General features: G+C 42.3%; 1 protein-coding gene across 7 annotated transcripts in view; it reads right to left on the bottom strand.

Moving 5' to 3' along the window:
• TBC1D31 (TBC1 domain family member 31) overlaps window positions 1-21,431 on the bottom strand; it is a 71,260-nt gene that overhangs the window by 16,812 nt on the left and 33,017 nt on the right. For all 7 annotated transcript variants that reach the window (XM_078784984.1, XM_078784983.1, XM_078784987.1 and 4 more), the window contains exons 9-13: window positions 19,331-19,410; window positions 18,712-18,858; window positions 6,436-6,569; window positions 4,296-4,429; window positions 1,787-1,966 (exon numbers count right to left, since the gene is read on the bottom strand). In XM_078784984.1, the coding sequence (XP_078641110.1) occupies window positions 1,787-1,966; window positions 4,296-4,429; window positions 6,436-6,569; window positions 18,712-18,858; window positions 19,331-19,410 (675 nt within the window). The remainder of the gene's footprint in view (window positions 1-1,786; window positions 1,967-4,295; window positions 4,430-6,435; window positions 6,570-18,711; window positions 18,859-19,330; window positions 19,411-21,431) is intronic.

The following is a 21,431-nucleotide window of genomic DNA, read 5'->3' on the forward strand; positions in this document are numbered from 1 at the left end:
CAGACAAGTGTATTTTATAAAGATTAGATGCAAAGTGATGTATTGTTACATCTATGAGGGGGTTAGAGATTACCTTAGAAAAAATAGAACTGCATAGAGTAGGATGGTCCATGTGTGAGTAGAAAGCCAATCTTGATGTGAGGAAGTAAGGACCTGTTAGCTTAAGGATTGTGTTTGAATGTGCATGGTACGAGGGTCATGCTTGTGATAAGATAGAGTAGGAATGAAGTTAATTAAACGTGTGTAAAACCTCATGTAAACATCCACCGGGCGTGCCGGGTCACAGCTCTGTACAGCAGATGAAGAACAAGGCAGAAAGCAAAGGGATTCTGCCAGGCAAGGGGGAGAGGGAGAGAGGGGGGTGGGGGGGGGGTGGGGGGTTGAGCTACTATCATGCCCTGGAAGGGGGTGGAGCCCAATGCCTGGGGGGACGGAGTGTTGGTAAGGGAGACGAGCCAATAGCTCTCGGTTCAGTGTTAAAGAAGCAGGAACAGTCCTGTGAAACAAAACTGCATGAGAATTGAGGAGAGCTTGTTTGTTGTGAGAAAACTGAGGAGGATTGGTGAGAACTGAGGAGGATTGGTGAGAACTGAGGAGGATTGGTGAGAACTGAGGAGGATTGGTGAGAACTGAGGATTGGTGAGAACTGAGGATTGGTGAGAACTGAGGAGGATTGGTGAGAACTGCGGAGGATTGGTGAGAACTGCGGAGGATTGGTGAGAACTGAGGAGGATTGGTGAGAACTGAGGAGGATTGGTGAGAACTGAAGAGGATTGTTGAGAACTGAGGAGGATTGGTGAGAACTGAGGAGGATTGAGAGGTGGAGAGTTTTAAAGAGTCCTGCCTGCCTACCTTGGCCCTGGCGCTGGTCTCGTCTACCCCCATTGCCTGTTCATCGACCTGCTCATCTCCTTATCACCTCTTCACCATCCTGCCCATCACATCACCTGCTCCGTGCCCATCCTTCCCTCCCCCACTGTCACCACAGATAAGTCGCCCAGTTTTGTCCCTTTTCCCGTCTGACCGTGACTGGAGAGAGGCGCCTTAGTTTTATAGGATTGATTTTACCTCATTGTATGTAGTCGTCATTGAATTCATTTTCTCTGGTTGTGTTTCGGGAATAAACCCGTTTGGTTTTATAAAAGCTATAAGGTCCTCGTGAGTCTGCCCAGCTCATGCGCGCCAGCATATATCGCCATCATTCGGAGCGTCTCCACGGGAATTAAAATCGTTCGGTACATCGCGGGATTTTAACCTCCTGCCGCAACGTGCTCGACGTTAGTCGAGCCATTGATGCTGCAGTATTGTTAAGCGGTGAAGCCGCTTCAGTATTTGGCTACATCCTTCCTTCCACCCGACCGTCAATATTGAAGAAGAAGAACCTTTCTTACCCACCATGATTAATTCTAAAGGGTAATTATATAGGGCGATTCTATAGGGTACTCCTATAGGGTACTCCTATAGGGTACTCCTATAGGATACTCCTATAGGGTGATTCTATAGGCTGATTCTATAGGGTGATTCTATAGGGTAATTCTATCGGGCGATTCTATAGGGTACTCCTATAGGGTGATTCTATAGGGTACTTCTATAGGGTAATTCTATAGGGCTATTCTATCGGGCGATTCCATGGGGTAATTCTAAAGGGTTTCGTTTGTTCGTTGCGTTGTTTCGTGGGTTTCGTTCGGGTTGTTTTGTTCTAGGCTTTGCCTATCTCATATTAAAAAGCCAAACTGAAGTGCTTCCTTTGGATGCGGGTGCGATTTCTGTGTATGAGCAAACTCACTTCAAAATCCTTCTGATCAACGATGCTCATGAGACGCTGATGAGAGCACAAGAGATACGCGACCACGGCCATAAGCAGGAAGGCAGGCTCGTTGGAGAAAACGTTGTCGAACAAACACAGCCATTCCTCCTGGTTTAAAACCTCCGAGAAAAGAGTTTCCAGTAATGGCCAAGCATATTCCTGCAAACAAACACAGCATTACAATACGTACTTATTAGAGACTGTATAATATGAACTCTACATCAAGCCTGGTCTGTTCCATATGCTACGAGATTCTTCCAGTTTGAGGAACTGTCCACATCGGAGAATTCCACAGGTGAAAGCGACTTTACAGCAGGTATACATGTTTAGCCCAATCTATCTATAATTCCAGTAATCTCTGTGTGTATGTTTGTATGTTTGTATGTTTGTATGTATGTATGTATGTTTGTCTGTGACCGCTGTTTCTCGACAACCACGGGTCCGATATACTTGCAACTTGCCAGGTATATTGCTGGGGACCCGAGGATGTGCCTTTTCAAGGTTTGAAATTAATCGGACAAGTAGTTACCGAGCTATGGCGATTTCTTTACCAAACACCGCAAGCCGTTCGCTTTGGACCAAACCATTGCATGTAAATAGAGGGGGGGGTTCTGTGGTCGTTGCGAATGGACCAAACCATTCATGTAAATAGAGGGGGGGGGGGGGTTCTGTGGTCGTTACTGCCACGTGGTTTCAAAGTTTTTTTTTGTTGTTGTTGTTTGCACGCATGTTTTTTTGCACCCACGTACGGGCACGCCCTAGGATGTTTACACACACACACCCCTACACAAATTTTTTTTTTTTTTTTTTTTTGGCAAGGAACGGGCACCCACGTACGGGCACGTCCTAGCTTATATATAGTACGGGCATGCCCTAGTATTTTAAATGCACGTTTTGACGCTGGGGTCTTAACGGGTGTAGGAAAGTTCAGAGGAAAAGCTTAGAGGAAGCCATGAGAGTCACTGAAGTGGTGGTGGCCAGCAGACATGGTGGACCGGAGGGAAGGGTGTGATAAAGACTCACTAAGCCGGTTCCACAGGTGACAGGAGAAGGTGGGTGAAGAAATAAAGGTGAGAGCCGAACTTCGAAAGAGATGGGCATGGATGAAGACGAATGGCATATTTTTGGAGAAATCAACGCGAGATTGGATTTGGACCATCGCAAACAAAAGTTTAAGACTTCAGATGAAATTTGGTTTGATTATTGAAAAAAGGTCAGACAAAGTACAACTGAATGTGCTCAAAAGTCCTGCTAGGCTGTTTTATGAATTATAGGGTGAAGCGAAGTGAAAAGTTTCAAATGTTATGACCAACATCGTCACCTTGGTTCACAGAGTTAGGTAGTTGAGATCATTTCAGTAAAGCAAAGGCTGTTGAAAAGCAAAGATTGATGTTAAAGGATTTTTTTTTTTTGAACAAATGGCATAAGATTCCGATACGGTTGAATTAGTCAGGTTCACTATGTTTTTTCTTTCAAAATCATGGTAGATTAGCAAACCTATACATTTTTGGAAACGTTATTACATGGAAAATCTGAAAATCAATGTTTACATTTGCCAATTCCGACCAATTCGATTCGACCAATTCGACCAATCGACCAATTCCATTCGACCAATTCGACCATTCGACCAGTCGCTTCGATCGACCATTCGACCAATTCGATTTGCCAATCAATTTGACCGACCTTTGCTTGTGTGGAACGGACTGTGAAAACGATGCGGACTATATTGTCGGATACGACACACATGACGGTGATGACGAACTCTAAATGGCATGTTCTGTAATCGTGTATGTTTGATGCCATTGACTGCCTGTGTATATTTTGTCATTGACTGCCTGTGTAGATGTGAAGTTATACTGACTGCATGTGTATATATGATTTTGCTGACTGCCTGTGTATGTTTGGTGATATGAATTATTGTGACACATTTTGATGTTATTAACTGCCTGTACAAAATGATAACATGTATTTGATTATGCAACTTATCGCGAATATAAAGACAGTATTTTGCAATTCAAAACCTTTGATTCGTGCCTTACCATTCCCCATAGCACTAATTTGATACTTTCATTGGATTCCTTGTCCCTGAAAATATAGGTTTAGTATATTTTAAAAAGTCTTTAGGGTAATTAGAGGCAGAAATAGAACAAAATATGTATTTTAGTGGCCATTTTGAAAATCCAAAATGGCCGCCATACAGGTATCTCTCCAAATGTAAACATTGATTTTTAGTTTCCTTATGCTATAACCTTTCCAAAAATGTATAGGTTTGCTCATCTACCATGATTTTGAACGAAATATAATTTATTGACATAGTGAACCTGACTAAATAGACGGGAGAAATGGACCAGATCGGTTTTGAAACCCTAAGAAAGTATGGACCTGGTTGAAACGCATATGGCATACCTGTACCTATCTCAAGCTTAGACTTTGGGAGGATAACAAGGTTAAGAGGGAGGTTTGTGCATGTTACATGAGCTGCGAGTACCTGAGCCGTCACTTGACAGGACACAAAGTGCTGTAAAAGCACTTCATCGTGATGGCGCAACACCTTCTCCACCATGCCAAGGATAACTTCTGGAGGGTTTGGAAAACACTCAAACCAGTGCTGACACCAGTTCGCTGCAAGAAGAAACCATACCACTCAATATTCCAAACACTGGAACATATATACTTCAAAACATACAAGCTGCTAAAAAGTAGGAATAACTACAAGCATCCCAATAAGGCTATCCCCCTTTAAACCCCAACCCCCATTGAAAATGGGTAAATAATATGTATGCAACTCTTAGAGAAAAGATAACATTCTTTTTGATGTGGATCAGGGTTGATTTGCACACCAGGGGTAGTCAAAACCTATTGTTACGTTTATGGGGGGTAGGTGAGAGCATACCATTGGGGAGGTAGGACTGTATAAGAACCAGCATGGACCATATGATATGTAGGATAAATCTCGATGTTCAGCAAGTAGGAAACTGGAGCTTAAGGTTGTTTAATTGTTCTTCACACGGGGGGTGAAGCAGTGATAATTAGTGGTAGGGATTAAGGATAGTTTTCCCCAGTGTGTGCTTACCCTCTCTGTAATCTTTCCCTTTACGTTTTGCTGCCACGGCGGCCATGAAAGCCTCCTTTGAATTGCATTTACAACTGCCAACTACAAGCAAGCAGGTTCCTGGACACTAAGCCCCGCCTCAATGGACCTCATAGCCGAAAGCCCCACCCACGAGAGGCGGAGATATAGGAGGGTGGTCAAGGACGGCCTATATGACCATGCCCCGAGGGACGGGATTGGGGCGAAAGGGGAGGAAAATGGCCCGATTGGCTCTCGAGAGTAAAGAAGAAGAGTCGGTCACTTTTGCTCGGGGAAGAAGGGCGCAATCTTGCCGATCGTGCACTGGTCGTGTTGGGCGTCCGTTGGGCTCACCAAGGAGCTGTCTGGACTGTGTTGGCAGTGTTTTGGCAGGTTTTGCAAAGTGTTGTAGGAGGTTTCGGCGACTGCTGGGCTTGTGGTGGGCTCATGGCTGCGCTGTTCGCCACAGGGAGGAGGAGGTGGAGCGAGGGAGGCAGTCTTGGCTACTTGCCTCACGCCTGGGCGTTTGATGCACGGCGCTGCCGCCATTTTGGGGTGCTCTGGCGTGGGAGGCATTGGACCAGACCATCGCCATCACCTTTACAAAATAAATCGTTTGGACGAGCTAAGTGCACTAAAAAGCACATTTTATTTCATTTAATCTTTCCCCTGTGTCCGTTTTTGAGTCAGAGTGTGGAGGGTCCCTCAAAGTAGAGAATTTAGATTTCAATTCAATATTTACTTTCGTCCTTCATTTATTTTCATTAAATTATTTGATTGCTGAATTTATCCTGGTGTTTGCATGCTTTGTGGTTTCGGAATAAACCCGTGTTTTCGTTCAGGTAAACGCCTCGCAGCCTTCCATCTCACGTGCGCGATAACCACCATATTTTGCTGCCGCCTCAGGAGTTAAAGCTGGTTCGGTTATCCATCCATCGCCGGTGACGCGACACTATTTCCCTTTTCGAAAAGTTTCAGAGCCATAAACGTGGCTTTTACTCCAACAAAATGAGAAAAGCTTGGAAGAATGAATTATCCCAGCTGGAAACAAAGTACAAAAGGATCATCGCACGTGCTGAGATCTGCTTCATGGCCAGGGGATTTTTTTTTGACTCCCCGTCGTATAACCAAAGCGATGGCTTAAGCCTTAGACTCTTCGAGAATGGTCAAGAGCCCCAGACATAGAAGTACGCACACTCGTTTCAAAGCTGCCTATCAGGGTTTGAATTCCGATTCAGCTATAAACTGTCATCCCGGTGTTTCACAGGCAGGGTAATTCATCAGTGAGTGTGTGCTGTCCCTCGGAAGGATCTTAAACTGGGCGTCCCATCTGCCAGCATTTGTTAAGATCCCATGGTGTCCTTCGTGAAGAGTAGGCGACCTTTTACCTGCACCATGGCCAAATTCCAAATTCCTACCCTAACCAGCAGAGGAAATTGCATCCGCAGCACAGCCTCACCCTCAGCCAATGATGCGGCCCCACAGCCTTGTGCTGCATACAAACTAAGAAGAAGAATCAAAGCTATTCCCATGAGTAACAAGATAAAAGGCCTTTTACCCATGAGTGTAGCCACAATTTCAAAGCAAAGGAGATGGTTGTTCTGGAAGAGTTTGACGAAAGGCAAGACGAATTGAGGAAGGTACCCGAGCACTTCAAACAAGGGCATCCAGTGGGCCAAGGCAGAGAGTATTCTGACAAAGGAAGACAAAACATGATAGACATCGAAATACATCTCAATCATTGTTACAGCAAAATCAGGTGGAATTTGCAAGCACAAGGCCTGTGCAGCGCATCGTGCCTGCCTGTTTACAGGAAAATGTAATTTGGCCAAACAAGCATAATCACATGTCACGTCACCAATGCAACACCTGAACACAATGGGCTGTAAAAGCAACATGGCTGTCTAGTATCCATTATGGGCACAATAGCATTGTGGGATAAGAGTTCAGTTATTGATTGTAAATTTTGACATGGCATAGACAAGCAGTGCTTAATGGTAATACAAGGAAGTTTAGACCCTGGAAGAGTCAATTTGGTCCATCATGCCTGTATCATATTGTTACGTTTGTGGGGGTAGAGGATGAGTTACCATAGTATAAGTAGGATCATATACGTAGGTGCAGCATGGACCGTGGATGTGTAGGAGACATCTCAATGTATTAAGTAGGGAAAATGTAGCTTAAGGTTGTTTATATGTCTTCACACGGGGGGTGGAACGGTGTTATGTAGATAGGGGTTCAGGTTAGTTTTCCCCCCAGTTTGTGATTGCCCCTGTGGTGTTCCCTACATTTTTACATTTACAAGGCAGGCCATGCAAAATGTCCACTAAATCTCAACCACCGCCGACATAGCCGGCCATTGCCGATCGGCGAGTAAGCCACGCCTTAATGACGCTCACGCCAAACAAAGCCAGCAGGCCAGCCCTGAAGTTCGTCATTGGTCATGGAGATGGGGTAATCCAATAGTGCTCGGCCGTTGGTCGGCATGACGTCGGGGTGACATCAGAGCTAGAAGGTTCGAGAGCAGGAAGAAGACTCTCTCTCTCGGTCTGGCTTTCTTTTCGGGCAGTCGCTTTGTCTCGTGTGCACTCGTGAAGAGAACTTTTCGGAGCTCCATGAACCTTTTAAACGTTGGGGGAGGGTGTTGTTCGACTGTGGTGATTTTTGGCGGAGCTGGAGCCACGTTGCATTCGGCGGTGGCAGTGAGGATGGGCCGTTTCACTGGTTGATTCGCGCCTGAGCGCTTGACGTGAGGCCGCAGAATTAAGGACGATTACGGCTATTCGTCACCCAGCAGTGTTAACCACAGGGCTGACAGGACAATATTAACAAATCACACATCACATCTAGTGGTGTCACTTTTGCTTTACCCTGATCTTTGAATCCGTATTGATGCAAAATTTATTTCAAACCAATATCATTGCTCGATGTAGATAGAAAGATATAGGCCATCAGCCAGACCCCCAAAATAGGGTCCATTGGTACCAAAATGAGGGAGTAAGCCTAATATTGATTTTTGGATAGGTCTTTACCCCTAGAATATGAAAATATGTGATAGCAAATTCAACCATGTAGCTAAATGGGTGTTATCACCTCATTTTCAAAATGGCCGCCAAAATGCATGTTTTTCTATTAAAAACACCATGTTTCATATTCTTGTAGGAATTTGTAACAAATAGCATTCGTTTTGAGATGTTTAAGACTTTACAACTCTCTTAGCAGTGAGTGAGTGACATGACTGGTATGATGGTTTTGTTTGGGATTACGTCTGTTCTGATATAGGTGAGAAGTTTTGCATATGCTTCTTTCTCGATCCTCTGATACTGTGCAAAATCATCTGTGTCATCGGGTCCATCTGCACCTTCAACCTCAGGCTGTATACATTCTCTGTTGTAATTCCTGTAGCATGAGAAATGGTAACACGCTTCTGCTGCCACAATATCTCTACTGGTAAGCGCTATCATATCCTTGTCATTTTTCTTTATTGCACATTCTCTCAATCTTTCATCTGCTCTGAGTTGAACAACTTGTGAAAGTTTTTCACGTGTATGAGACCCCTTCACATACTTGTCTCTGCGACAGAAGATGCACTCCGTATCATACACTCTTTTCTCTACTGATGATCTCCTACATGGCCTTTTGGGAGCGCTGCTACCTCCTGCTTCAGATTCAGTGTCTTCATTGGCTTTCCTCTTTAGCATGTTTAAATCTCGTTTCATGGTGAACAGGCTCCTACATTTTCGGTGGTAGAATATTTCTGGCACTTCATTGCCCTCAAGCCCCTCGGCAATATTGATGATATGTTCATGGTTCCTAACCTTAGCCGCTTCCAGTAATGTCAACCAAGATGTGTAGTTTTGTGGGCTCACCAGATGATCATCGTCATCCGATCTTGTCATGTGTATAACGCATTCTTTGCTTTCTGTGGCGCTGTTCATTTTGGAAAATTAGTAGACCTCATCACTTGGTGTGTACTATTATTTATATTCTAATCGTGTAGCATCTACTTTCTATCTACTCCGTTGCTCGTTGCTCCGACCACCGTTCCTACAGAAAAAAAAAGCAAACAAAACAACAACAACGTTAAATTTTGTATGTAAAGTGGCGGCCATTTTGAAAATGGGTGATAACACACATTTAGCTACATCGTTGAATTTGCTATCACATATTTTCTTATTCTAGAGGTAAAAACCTTGTCAAAAATCATTATTAGCCTTACTCCCTCAATTTGGTACCGGTTGACCCCCCTAGCTGATAGCCTAATATAGATGAGCGTCTTTGCGGCACGGCTCTCGGGCTTCATCAGAGAGAATGGTTTTGTGGATGGTTCTGTGCAGAAGGCAGGAATACCAGGATCACCAGGATGCATTGAACACTCGGCAATGGTCTGGCAAGTGTTACAGGAGGCAAAGAGGCAAAGGAAGGATGTGACGGTGGTATGGCTGGATTTGGAGAATGCATATGGGTCAATGTCGCATGCCTTGATCAGGTATGCCATGGATTTATTTTGGGTGCCACGGAGATTTAGGGATTTTTTGATGGCATATTATGATCAGTTTTGCATGCGGTTTGCAACACAGTCCTATGTAACAGAGTGGCAGAAGTTGGAAGTGGGGATCCCGATGGGATGTACCATCTCCCCTATTTTGTTTGTGCTGGTTATGGAGTTGTTGATACATATGGTGAGTGGACATGGGAAAGAAGTGGAGCTAGCCCCTGGTCAGAGTTTGCCAGCGATGTTTGCTTTCATGGATGACCTGACAGTTGTCCAACAGTCGGCTGATGCAGCAGTAGAGGTACTGGGACGACTGAAAAGCTTGATGCGGTGGGGAAGAATGGGATTTAAAGCAAGAAAGTGGAGGAGTGTGGTGGTGAGACGAGGAGTGGTGGATAACATGCACAGGTTTGAGCTGGGAGGGGAGGTGGTTCCATCATTGGTTCCATCCAAACTCCCTGTGAAGAGTTTGGGAAGATGGTATACAGTGGAGTTGAATGATGTGGGAAGGGTGGAGGAGGTCAGAAACAAGCTTTTGAGAGGTTTGAAGAGGATTGATGGATGTGGTTTGCCAGGTAAGTTGAAGGTATGGTGTTTGAAGTTTGGATTGATGCCACGAGTATTGTGGCCATTGATACAACAACACACAACATGCATTTTAAAGGCCATTTTCCCTGCTAGAGCGGGGGTTAGCCTTGCGGTCCCCATGACAATCTTATCCATTTTGCCCTATTTTCTGCATCTCTCCTTGTTAACCCGCTTGCCCGCATTTCTTCTTCCACCATCTTTAGCCAAGTCTTTCTCGGTCTTCCCCGTCTTCTACTTCCTTCTACATTCATTTCCATCACTCTTCTCAACCAGTCACTTTCATCCTTCCTCAACACATGACCAAACCATCTCAACATGTTCCTCTTCACAGCATCAATCACAGGCTCTATTCCCATCATCTTTCGCAATTCATCATTTGTCTTCCTCTCTCTCAACGATACTCCGCACATCCGTCGAACCATTCGCATTTCCACCCTTTCCAACCTTCGTTGCTGCTCTACGTTCATTACCCATGTCTCGCTCCCATAAATCATAACACTTCTCACACATGCAGCATACACCTTTCTCTTCAGCTTCAACGACACTCCCCTCGTCATCAGCACGCCACTCAATTCCCGAAACTTCTTCCATGTCCTTCCATGGCCATTGATGATGTATGATATTGTGATTGGGCACGTAGAGAGGATGTAGGTTGTGGTGAGTGGGTTTGTGAGGAGGTGGCTGGGAGTGCCACGCTATTTGACGAACATTGCCTTTTATGGTCAGGGTGGAAAACTCCGGTTTCCCTTGACATCATTAACTGAGGAGCTTTAAGGTGGTGAGGGTGTGGGAGTTCATGATGTTGCGGGATTCAAGTGATTCAGTGGTATATAATGCTCTCCAGAAAGGAGACCAGAAAGGAGAAGGAAACTGATGGGGGAGAGGTGTTATTTGTCAAAGAGGGCCAAGTGGTAAGAGGTGGAAAGAGGAGGAGGTGGAAAGCAAGAGGGCTGTCAGATGCTTGTGATTGGCAGGTGGTGGCAGATCAAAAACCACAATTGGTATTCCCAGAGGAGATCTGTGTGACAAGGTTGCGGCCTGACATTGTCATCTGGTCAGGTGCAACACGACAGGTCATCTTAGGGGAATTGTCTGTACCTTGGGAAGAGAACATGGAGGTGGTGCAAGAGAGGAAGAGAGGAAAGTACAGTGAGCTGGAGGCAGAGTGTCAGGAGAAGGGTAGGCGAGTTTCTTGTCAGCCATTTGAGGTGGGGTGTCGAGGGTAAATTGGCAATTCCTTTTCTGCATTTCTTGCTCGGCTTGGAGTGTGTGGGACAGAAAGAAGGAGGCTGTGTGACAGAGTGGCCCAGGTTGCCTTGAAAGGCTCACTTTGGATATGGAGGTAGTTTATGGAGGCATGTCGAACGGTGTAGGTTGAGGTTGTTGGTTCATTTCAGCCTAAAGGGGTAGTGACTGAGCGCGGAAGAGAAATGGAGATGTGTGAATGGTGTGTGTGTGTGTGTGTGTGTGTGTGTGTTGCAGGAGTGTGTGTGTGTGTGTGTGTGTGTGTGTGTGTGTGTGTGTGTGTGTGTGTGTGTGTGTTGTAGGAGTGAGTTTGGTTTTGCATGAATGTGTTTTTGTTGGTGCACGTTGCAAGGGTGGTGGTCGGTTGTTTTTTTTTGGTGTGTGAGTGAGTGTATGGGGGGCTGTGGATTCTGGGAGTGGAGGCGGTTTTGTTGTTGTAGTCTGTGTTCTCACTAGCTGGGAGTGGGGGTATGTACGCATCCAGGTGTAGCTGCTGCATGTGGAGGCATATGTGCCCCTGCTGGCCGACCTTAGCTGACCGTATTAAGGTCGAAGGGCTGAAACGGGATGATGCTGAGGACCTGGTCAGCGAGGGACACTTGTGACCAGGTGTGTTTTGAAATTATATATATATATATATCAACACTTAACATGTACGGTACTGTGCAACAGTTTGGTTATTCCAATGACATTGATACTCTACTGTAAATTCATCAAATTATCAATGATAAGAGTCATTTGTAAATATTATTGCAAATTAACAACATTATACATTTCCACAAAACAAACTGCTTCAGTAAATAACAGGAAGTGTCATTTTCAAGTATCAGCCAATATAGTCAGGTTCACTATGTTTTTTCGTTCAAAATCATGGTAGATTAGCAAACCTATACATTTTTGGAAACGTTATTACATGGAAAATCAGAAAATCAATGTTTACATTTGCCAATTCCGACCAATTCGATTCGACCAATTCGACCACTCGACCAATCGCTTCGATCGACCATTCGACCATTCGACCAATTCGATTCGATTCGATTCATCGAATTCGATTCGATCGACCATTCGACCAATTCGATTTGCCAATCAATTTGACCGACCTTTGCTTGTGTGGAACGGACTGTGAAAACGATGCGGACTATATTGTCGGATACGACACACAGGACAGTGATGACGAACTCTAAATGGCATATTCTGTAATCGTGTATGTTTGATGCCATTGACTGCCTGTGTATATTTTGTCATTGACTGCCTGTGTAGATGTGAAGTTATACTGACTGCATGTGTATATATGATTTTGCTGACTGCCTGTGTATGTTTGGTGATATGAATTATTGTGACACATTTTGATGTTATTAACTGCCTGTACAAAATGATAACATGTATTTGATTATGCAACTTATCGTGAATATAAAGACAGTATTTTGCAATTCAAAACCTTTGATTCGTGTCTTACCATTCCCCATAGCACTAATTTGATACTTTCATTGGATTCCTTGTCCCTGAAAATATAGGTTTAGTATATTTTTAAAAGTTTTTAGGGTAATTAGAGGCAGAAATAGAACAAAATATGTATTTTACAGTGGCCATTTTGAAAATCCAAAATGGCCGCCATACAGGTATCTCTCCAAATGTAAACATTGATTTTTAGTTTCCTTATGCTATAACCTTTCCAAAAATGTATAGGTTTGCTAATCTACCATGATTTTGAACGAAATATAATTTATTGACATAGTGAACCTGACTAATACATTGTGTGCCTGCTCTTTGTCTGTTTGAGTGCCATCACTCCTTACCCATGCTTCCTGGATACGACTGAAACTCCTACAGGTATATTGGGCCAAATCTGCTGTCGTACATTGCACAGTTCTGTAAGGTAAGTTGGGTTCCTTTAGTAACGTTTAGTTCTTCTGTTTCCAGATAATCTAATATACCCTCGATGGGAACTAATGTCTGGACTGGGATGGCCATTTGAGCACTTGGAGCACACCAGCTGTAACTTTGTTCTACACATAGTGTTTTTTTCTATATTGGTCTATATCTCTATGTTGTTACATACCGCCTTTAGAGGCCATTTTTCCCCGCAGAGCAGGGGTTGACCTTTTTCAGGCACCTTGGTCCCCTTTTTGAAGCAATGTTTTATGGCCGGATGCCCTTCCTGCCGCCAACCCTGTTCGTCGCCTTTTGCGACACACAGGGAATTACCAGTGAACTGGTACTCAATTTGCCGACCTCGGAAGGATGACAGGCTGAGTCAACCCCCCTGGCGTTAATTCAGCAATCGACAGGGATTCAAACCCAGGATCCTAGGATCCCAAGCCGGCACCCTAACCGCTAAGCCAACACCAGGTTTATATTGGAAGTGTGTTATCTTGCTGGAAAATGAATCGTTTCCGATTAAATGCTTTTCACTTGGATGTGCATGGTGCTGCAGTATCTGCTTGTGTCGTGGCAATGATTGGGGGTACCCAAATATTCCCTTATAAGCATATTAGAATGAGTATTTCCCCCTGCTATACCCTCCCAATCCTCTGGAGGGCAGCTTAAGACCATAATTGACATTTCCATTCCCTGCCAGACGATCTCCCCCTGGGAGGTCCGGCCGAGGCGGAGGCAGACATGTTTGTATATTGTCATTCCGCATCCCCACCGACCTCATCTTGTCAAGGCCAGTATCTCCCTGAGAATGAGCTGTTATTTTCTCCCTGTGGCCTTGTCTCTCCCCCCGAGGCTCCCCACTGTCTGGACCACCTCTTTGATTTCTCAGTATGGGATGAGGGGAGGGGGAGGGTGTGGACTATGTATAATGACCGGCTTGACGGTGAGAACTCTAATGTTTCAGTGTATGGCATCGAGGCAGCCTCTGGTTTATGAGATGGACTGTCCCCTTGGTATCTCTGAAACATTCCGTGCACGTTAATTAGTAATTTCTATAATAAACCTCTTGTACAGCAGTTCCAGTGCCTCCTGGATTTCTTCCTGGGGTTAAGGGGAAACGGGGGTGCTGACTGCTGCCCCCATACTTGTACCTCTCTTTTGTTAGTTAGCATCCCATTAATTTTAACAAGTTTTCCTTCACCAAGAGCTGAGATATAATACCAGACAGACACAGAGCATATCCCGGGTTTAACATTATTCTGCAAACATTGCATGTCATAACGCTATACAGGTCTTCGGCATATGAACTTGCATCTCTTGAATCCAAAAAAGTTCAAACTTGGATTCATCAGATGAGAGTACCAGATTCCATTGTTCAGTATCCTGGTGTGTACCCCGGTTTAGAATAGGTACACTGTATCCATGCACATCGTAAGTGGCGACTAAGGGTTGGCGCCAGGAAGGGCATCCGGCCATAAAAACATTGCTTCAAAAATGGGACCACGATTGTCATGGGGCCCGCAAGGCTAACCCCCGCTCTAGCGGGGAAAATGGCCTTAAAACGATCATTCAGTCACCCGATGTTGATGTTGCCTTGAAAAATTTCAGTCTTTTCACCTTATTCTGTGGTCTCAGCAATGGTTTATTTGCTGCATCCCGACTTCTGGGTACAGTGTTGGACGATATATTAATGTTCAGGTCTGCTCTCATTTCATTTCTCAGCGATTTCATTTTCTTCTGCCCCTTAATTTGACAATTTCCATAAGAAAAGAAGAACACTGCTCTTTGTTCTGCAATCCATCCTACAAAAGCTATCCTTTTTATTTATCCCAATAAAACATCTGATGGTGCCATTTTAAAGTAGATGGAGAGGACTTGGCAGGAAAAATAAGGGCACCAATAGATTGCAATGGACAGGTTGATAAGTTACCAATAAAGTACAAACGATTTTATAAGCCGAGATCACAAAGTCATAAAAACAAAGATTCAGATCACAAAATCAACTAGAAAGAGCAATCAGAGATTGCAGACCCTCACCAGGATGTGTTTTCAGTGGTTTTTAAGGCTTTTATGTTAAAATTAATATGGCGGCCGAACCACGTGACCGATGACGTCATCATTTTTTTTCTCCACCAATTTATCCCCAGATGATGCTCAAGAAATTTCATCTTGATCGGATAAAGTTTTGTACTTTTCGAATTATGACGTCATAAGAGGCACCTATGACATCATCATTAATATATGTTATTCCACATGGAGAGTCCTTTACAATGAGCCATGTCTCAATTTTTTCTATGGAGCGCTTTCGGAGATATAGAGGTGCAAAGTTTTTCGGTTTATCCAAGATGGCGCCCATACCACGTGACCTGTGACAAGAAAATTATAATTAAAAAATTCTACAAGTGGAGTTGCACGTATGGTGAAAAATTCCTGTCAATCGGACCAACGGTTGCAGAGAAAACCATATTTAATCTGTGCGGACAAACAGACAAACGGACTCAATGCAATAAATACCCTCTCCGCAAGTGAGGGTAACTAGGGCGAAGTCGATGGCACGCCATCGCAAATCGCCGAGCAGCTCAATGTTTGTTTTTTTTGTATACAAGATCGAGGCTCGTGAAAGAGCGAACATTAATCACACAGAAAGACAAACCGACACATAAAACATATAACATCGGGAGCGGTAGACAAGATGGGGAGAGAGGGGGAAGGACACAAACACAACATTTGAGAGCAGGGACTGAGAGACATGGAGACATCGAGAGATCTGTGAGAGGGAGAGGGCTTTTGGGGGGGCATGGGAACGGGGGGTATGGGAAGGGGGGGGGTGGGAGAGGTATAAAACATATGGACACTGCCAGGACTTCCAGGAAAGAAGTTGGAATTTCAAACAAGGTGGATCTGGGGTGAATTAGCAGGGGTAGAAAAGATCAAGGTTTTGGATGGGGGAAGATAAGAGATGGTGGTGAACAGCTGTTTGAAAGACCTGGAGGGAGGAGTGGGATTGAAGGGAGTGAGGGAGTTTGTTCCAGAGGCGGGAGAAAAGAGGAATGAAAGAGTGAAGGTGAGCAGAGAGCCTAGAGAGCAGAAAGCCTAGATTTCGGCAGTTTAACCATCAGAGGGTTGCTGGCAGATCTTGTGCGACCTGTAGGAATATTTGGGGGACAGAGCACAGAGAGAGCTGGGGGTGCAAGGCCGGAGAGGAGTCGGAAGAAGACAGAAAGACCACCTACCTGCCTGCGGTGAGTGAGTGAAAGGCCCTCAGAGATAGCTTCATCGCGGGAGATTCCAATAATTCTGAAAGCTTTGGTTTCAACAGCGTGAAGCCGAGCTAGGTGTGAGGCAGGAGCACCGGCCCATAGGGGAGAACAGTATTCCATTGAGCTGTGGATGAAAGCCTTGTATGTGGTGAGGAGCTCAGGTGTGCCGAGCAAGGACTTCGCACGACGGAGGATGCCCAGTCGGCGACTGGCTTTGGAGGCCAGCTTGGAAATGTGGTTTTCCCAAGAAAGATCATGGCAGATAGTGAGACCCAAAAGCTTGAGCGACAGAACTTCTTGGAGAGGATTGTTGAGAAAGTAGATGGGAGGGTTGTCCAGTCGATCTTTTCGGAGAGACATAGTAAGAGCGTGAGATTTGTCAGGATTGAAAGACATGTTCCACTTGTTTGACCAGTCTGTGATTTTGTCCAAGTCTTCAGAGAGTGAGGAGGCTGCAGACTGCCGATCTGAGGGAAGAGGAATGGAGCGGCAGAGAGTGGAGTCATCAGCAAAGAGATAGAGAGGCTTTTCCAGAGAGTCGGAGAGATCATTGATAAAGACCAGAAAAAGCACAGGGCCCAGAACACTGCCTTGGGGAACTCCAGCCTGAACAGGAAGGGGAGATGAGAGAAATCCATTCAGGGCCACACGTTGACTACGACCAGAGAGGAGGTCCGCAAGCCATGCATGGAGATTTCCATGGATACCATAGGAGGAGAGTTTGGTGAGCAGAGCTGGGTGCCAGACCGTATCGAAGGCACGTGATATGTCAAGGGAGACAGCTCTGATTTCCTGTTTGGCATTGAGGACCTCCATCCATTGTTGAGACAGCAGAAGCAGCATGTCCAGAGTAGAGTGACCTGGTCTGAAACCAAATTGAAACAAAGTTGAAATCTGTTGAAAATTAAAACAAAGTAGAAAAAAACATGGCACAATGTTCCACTAGGAATGACCCAATATCAAAATTTGAGTTATAAAAATATAATTTTTTGACGGATGACCCTGAGTCCCGAACCAATGGAGCATGAACATGGAGCAAATCCAAATATATATATATATATTTACATTTGAGCTTTTCACCCCACCCCAAAGTGTCAAAAATGATGTTGCTCTCGCACCTTCTTGCCATGGGGTGATCATAACTACCAAGTTTGGTGAATTTCTGCACAACTGTTGAGAAAGCATGACAAATAGACAGACAGATTGATAGATAGATAGACAAGAGCCAATTACAATATGCACCCCAATTTTTTTTCTTTCTAAGTGTGGGTTTAACCAGGATGGGTAGACCAGTTTATTCCCATCTGAGCACTTCCTTCACAACGCTGCGACAACAGGTATAAGCCACATTCTGATGTAACGGTACCATACTCTGTTACAGAGCGTCTGCGCTGCTTCGGAAATTTGTAATTTGTTCAGCATGCCAGGGATAACTCGCCTACTCTTCGCGAAAGACAATGTGGGATCTTTAACGTCCACCAACTAATGATGGTAGACCAACTAATGACGACCAATTTAACGTCCATCTGAGGGACGGCACAGCACGCACATTGATGAATCACCCTGATGTGAAACACCGGGGGGCAGGGGCAGATCCAGGGGCGGGGGGGGGGGGTGCGCCCCCCCTCGATCCAGGATGAGGGTGCAGGCAGTGCGAATCTGTTGAACTGTTGGACTAGGGAAGAACACAAGGATCTGCATAAACTTCCAAGAACGCACGAAATGCCGTTTCTGACGATTTTTTTTTTTCCTGGGGGAGGAACCTCAGACCCCCCCCTTTATTCCCCCCCCAGCGCTATAGTTTCATGCACCCCCCCCCCCCCCCCGTCTTGAAATTCCTGGATCCGCCCCTGCCGGGATGAGAGTTAATAGCTCGGTTGAGATTCAAATCCATGCTGAACAGCTCAGGAGGCGGGAGTTTAGTTTACTTATGATAATTTCCTATTTTCAGGTAAGAGCAAAACAAAACTTTATAACAAAGTTGGGAATGGTCACCCCAGCTTAGAAGAATGTTCACATACACACCCCAAGCACAACTACCAAGTTTCAACGCATTCCTAGCACATCTATAATGATTATTATAGTTTTCATTATACCATAACAAAGAATTAGAATAGTTTAGAATGAGCTGGGCCTTGTAATACACTCTTCCTCCAGTAGTGGCATGACACGATACACATTTATATAGAGACTTTGCAATTTACATATGTGTACATACACCTCCTGCATTTAATATACATGTACAACTCTTGTGACAGACAATGGAGGGAAAAATAAGCTTTAAAAAAAATTATCCAGAGCAAATGAAGACGCTTTGCAAGCACTTTGTCCAAACATGTCCAGCTAAGCCTAATATCTGATTCCTGACCTTTTGAGGACACGGTGTAGTTTATGGCTGCTTCGAGGATAGACCTTCTGCAGTTCAACAAAAGCTTGATGCGTTTCCATGCTCTGAAGGCTCCTGAAGATGTCGTTATTCTGTGGCAGTTTAAGTAGAGACTGCCAGATCAGTTGCCTGCAACAGCACAAGATTTGTGGTTACAGCTATTTAACAAGTTGGTAACAAGACACACACACACACACACACACACACACACACACACACACACACACACACACACACACACACACACACACACACACACACACACACACACACACACGAATGACAAGATAGCAGACTATGGAACTATGGGTAAACAAACACGGATTTATAAAGAACTGTTGTTTAGAACCTTCCTTTCATTGTGAGAAATCGTACTAAAACAAGGTTTCTCATTCCAACTTCACTCTGACATTTAAAAACATTTTATTTTTAAATTTCCTGAACTCAAAGGACATTTCGAACCAGGTGGATGAGGTATCGTGTGGCTTAGAGATGAGGTATCGTGTGGCTTAGAGATGAGGTATCACGAGAATGTGTGGCAAACGTGTGGCTTAGAATCAATGCTCATCTGGTGATACCAGAACGTCACTGTAACCTTTACCTGTACTTGGCTGGATACTCGCCAAAGCACTTAACGAAATTGACCAAGCGTTTCCTGTCCAGCATTTCAGGTATCATGCACTGTGGGTACAACACCACAACCACACAGCATTTCCCATTGGGGTTGCAGCACAAATCAGCAGCTGAAATCAGTTACAAGTACACACTATTTACTTGGTTTAAAGATAATAATCTATTTACTTGGTTTAAAGATAATAATCTATTTACTTGGTTTAAAAGATAATAATCTATTTACTTGGTTTAAAAGATAATAATCTATTTACTTGGTTTAAAAGATAATAATCTATTTACTTGGTTTAAAAGATAATAATCTATTTACTTGGTTTAAAAGATAATAATCTATTTACTTGGTTTAAAAGATAATAATCTATTTACTTGGTTTAAAAGATAATAATCTATTTACTTGGTTTAAAAGATAATAATCTATTTACTTGGTTTAAAAGATAATAATCTATTTACTTGGTTTAAAAGATAATAATAATCTATTTACTTGGTTTAAAAGATAATAATCTATTTACTTGGTTTAAAAGATAATAATCTATTTACTTGGTTTAAAAGATAATAATCTATTTACTTGGTTTAAAGATAATAATCTATTTACTTGGTTTAAAAGATAATAATCTATTTACTTGGTTTAAAAGATAATAATCTATTTACTTGGTTTAAAAGATAATAATCTATTTACTTGGTTTAAAAGATAATAATCTATTTACTTGGTTTAAAAGATAATAATCTATTTACTTGGTTTAAAAGATAATAATACTCTATTTACTTGGTTTAAAAGATAATAATCTATTTACTTGGTTTAAAAGATAATAATCTATTTACTTGGTTTAAAAGATAATAATCTATTTACTTGTTTTAAAAGATAATAATCTATTTACTTGGTTTAAAAGATAATAATCTATTTACTTGGTTTAAAAGATAATAATCTATTTACTTGGTTTAAAGATAATAATCTACTTACTTGGTTTAAAAGATAATAATCTACTTACTTGGTTTAAAGATAATAATCTATTTACTTGGTTTAAAAGATAATAATCTATTTACTTGGTTTAAAAGATAATAATCTACTTACTTGGTTTAAAGATAATAATCTACTTACTTGGTTTAAAAGATAATAATCTACTTACTTGGTTTAAAGATAATAATCTACTTACTTGGTTTAAAAGATAATAATCTACTTACTTGGTTTAAAGATAATAATCTACTTACTTGGTTTAAAGATAATAATCTACTTACTTGGTTTAAAGATAATAATCTACTTACTTGGTTTAAAAGATAATAATCTATTTACTTGGTTTAAAAGATAATAATCTATTTACTTGGTTTAAAAGATAATAATCTATTTACTTGGTTTAAAAGATAAGAATCTATTTACTTGGTTTAAAAGATAATAATCTATTTACTTGGTTTAAAAGATAATAATCTATTTACTTGGTTTAAAGATAATAATCTATTTACTTGGTTTAAAAGATAATAATCTATTTACTTGGTTTAAAAGATAATAATCTATTTACTTGGTTTAAAAGATAATAATCTATTTACTTGGTTTAAAAGATAATAATCTATTTACTTGGTTTAAAAGATAATAATAATCTATTTACTTGGTTTAAAAGATAATAATCTATTTACTTGGTTTAAAAGATAATAATCTATTTACTTGGTTTAAAAGATAATAATCTATTTACTTGGTTTAAAAGATAAGAATCTATTTACTTGGTTTAAAAGATAATAATCTATTTACTTGGTTTAAAGATAATAATCTACTTACTTGGTTTAAAGATAATAATCTACTTACTTGGTTTAAAAGATAATAATCTATTTACTTGGTTTAAAAGATAATAATCTATTTACTTGGTTTAAAAGATAAGAATCTATTTACTTGGTTTAAAAGATAATAATCTATTTACTTGGTTTAAAAGATAATAATCTATTTACTTGGTTTAAAAGATAATAATCTATTTACTTGGTTTAAAAGATAATAATCTATTTACTTGGTTTAAAAGATAATAATCTATTTACTTGGTTTAAAAGATAATAATCTATTTACTTGGTTTAAAAGATAATAATCTATTTAC

The sequence above is a fragment of the Myxine glutinosa genome, chromosome 9 (genome assembly GCF_964187855.1).
Source record: "Myxine glutinosa chromosome 9, kmMyxGlut1.1, whole genome shotgun sequence".
Classification (NCBI taxonomy): Eukaryota; Metazoa; Chordata; class Myxini; order Myxiniformes; family Myxinidae; genus Myxine; species Myxine glutinosa.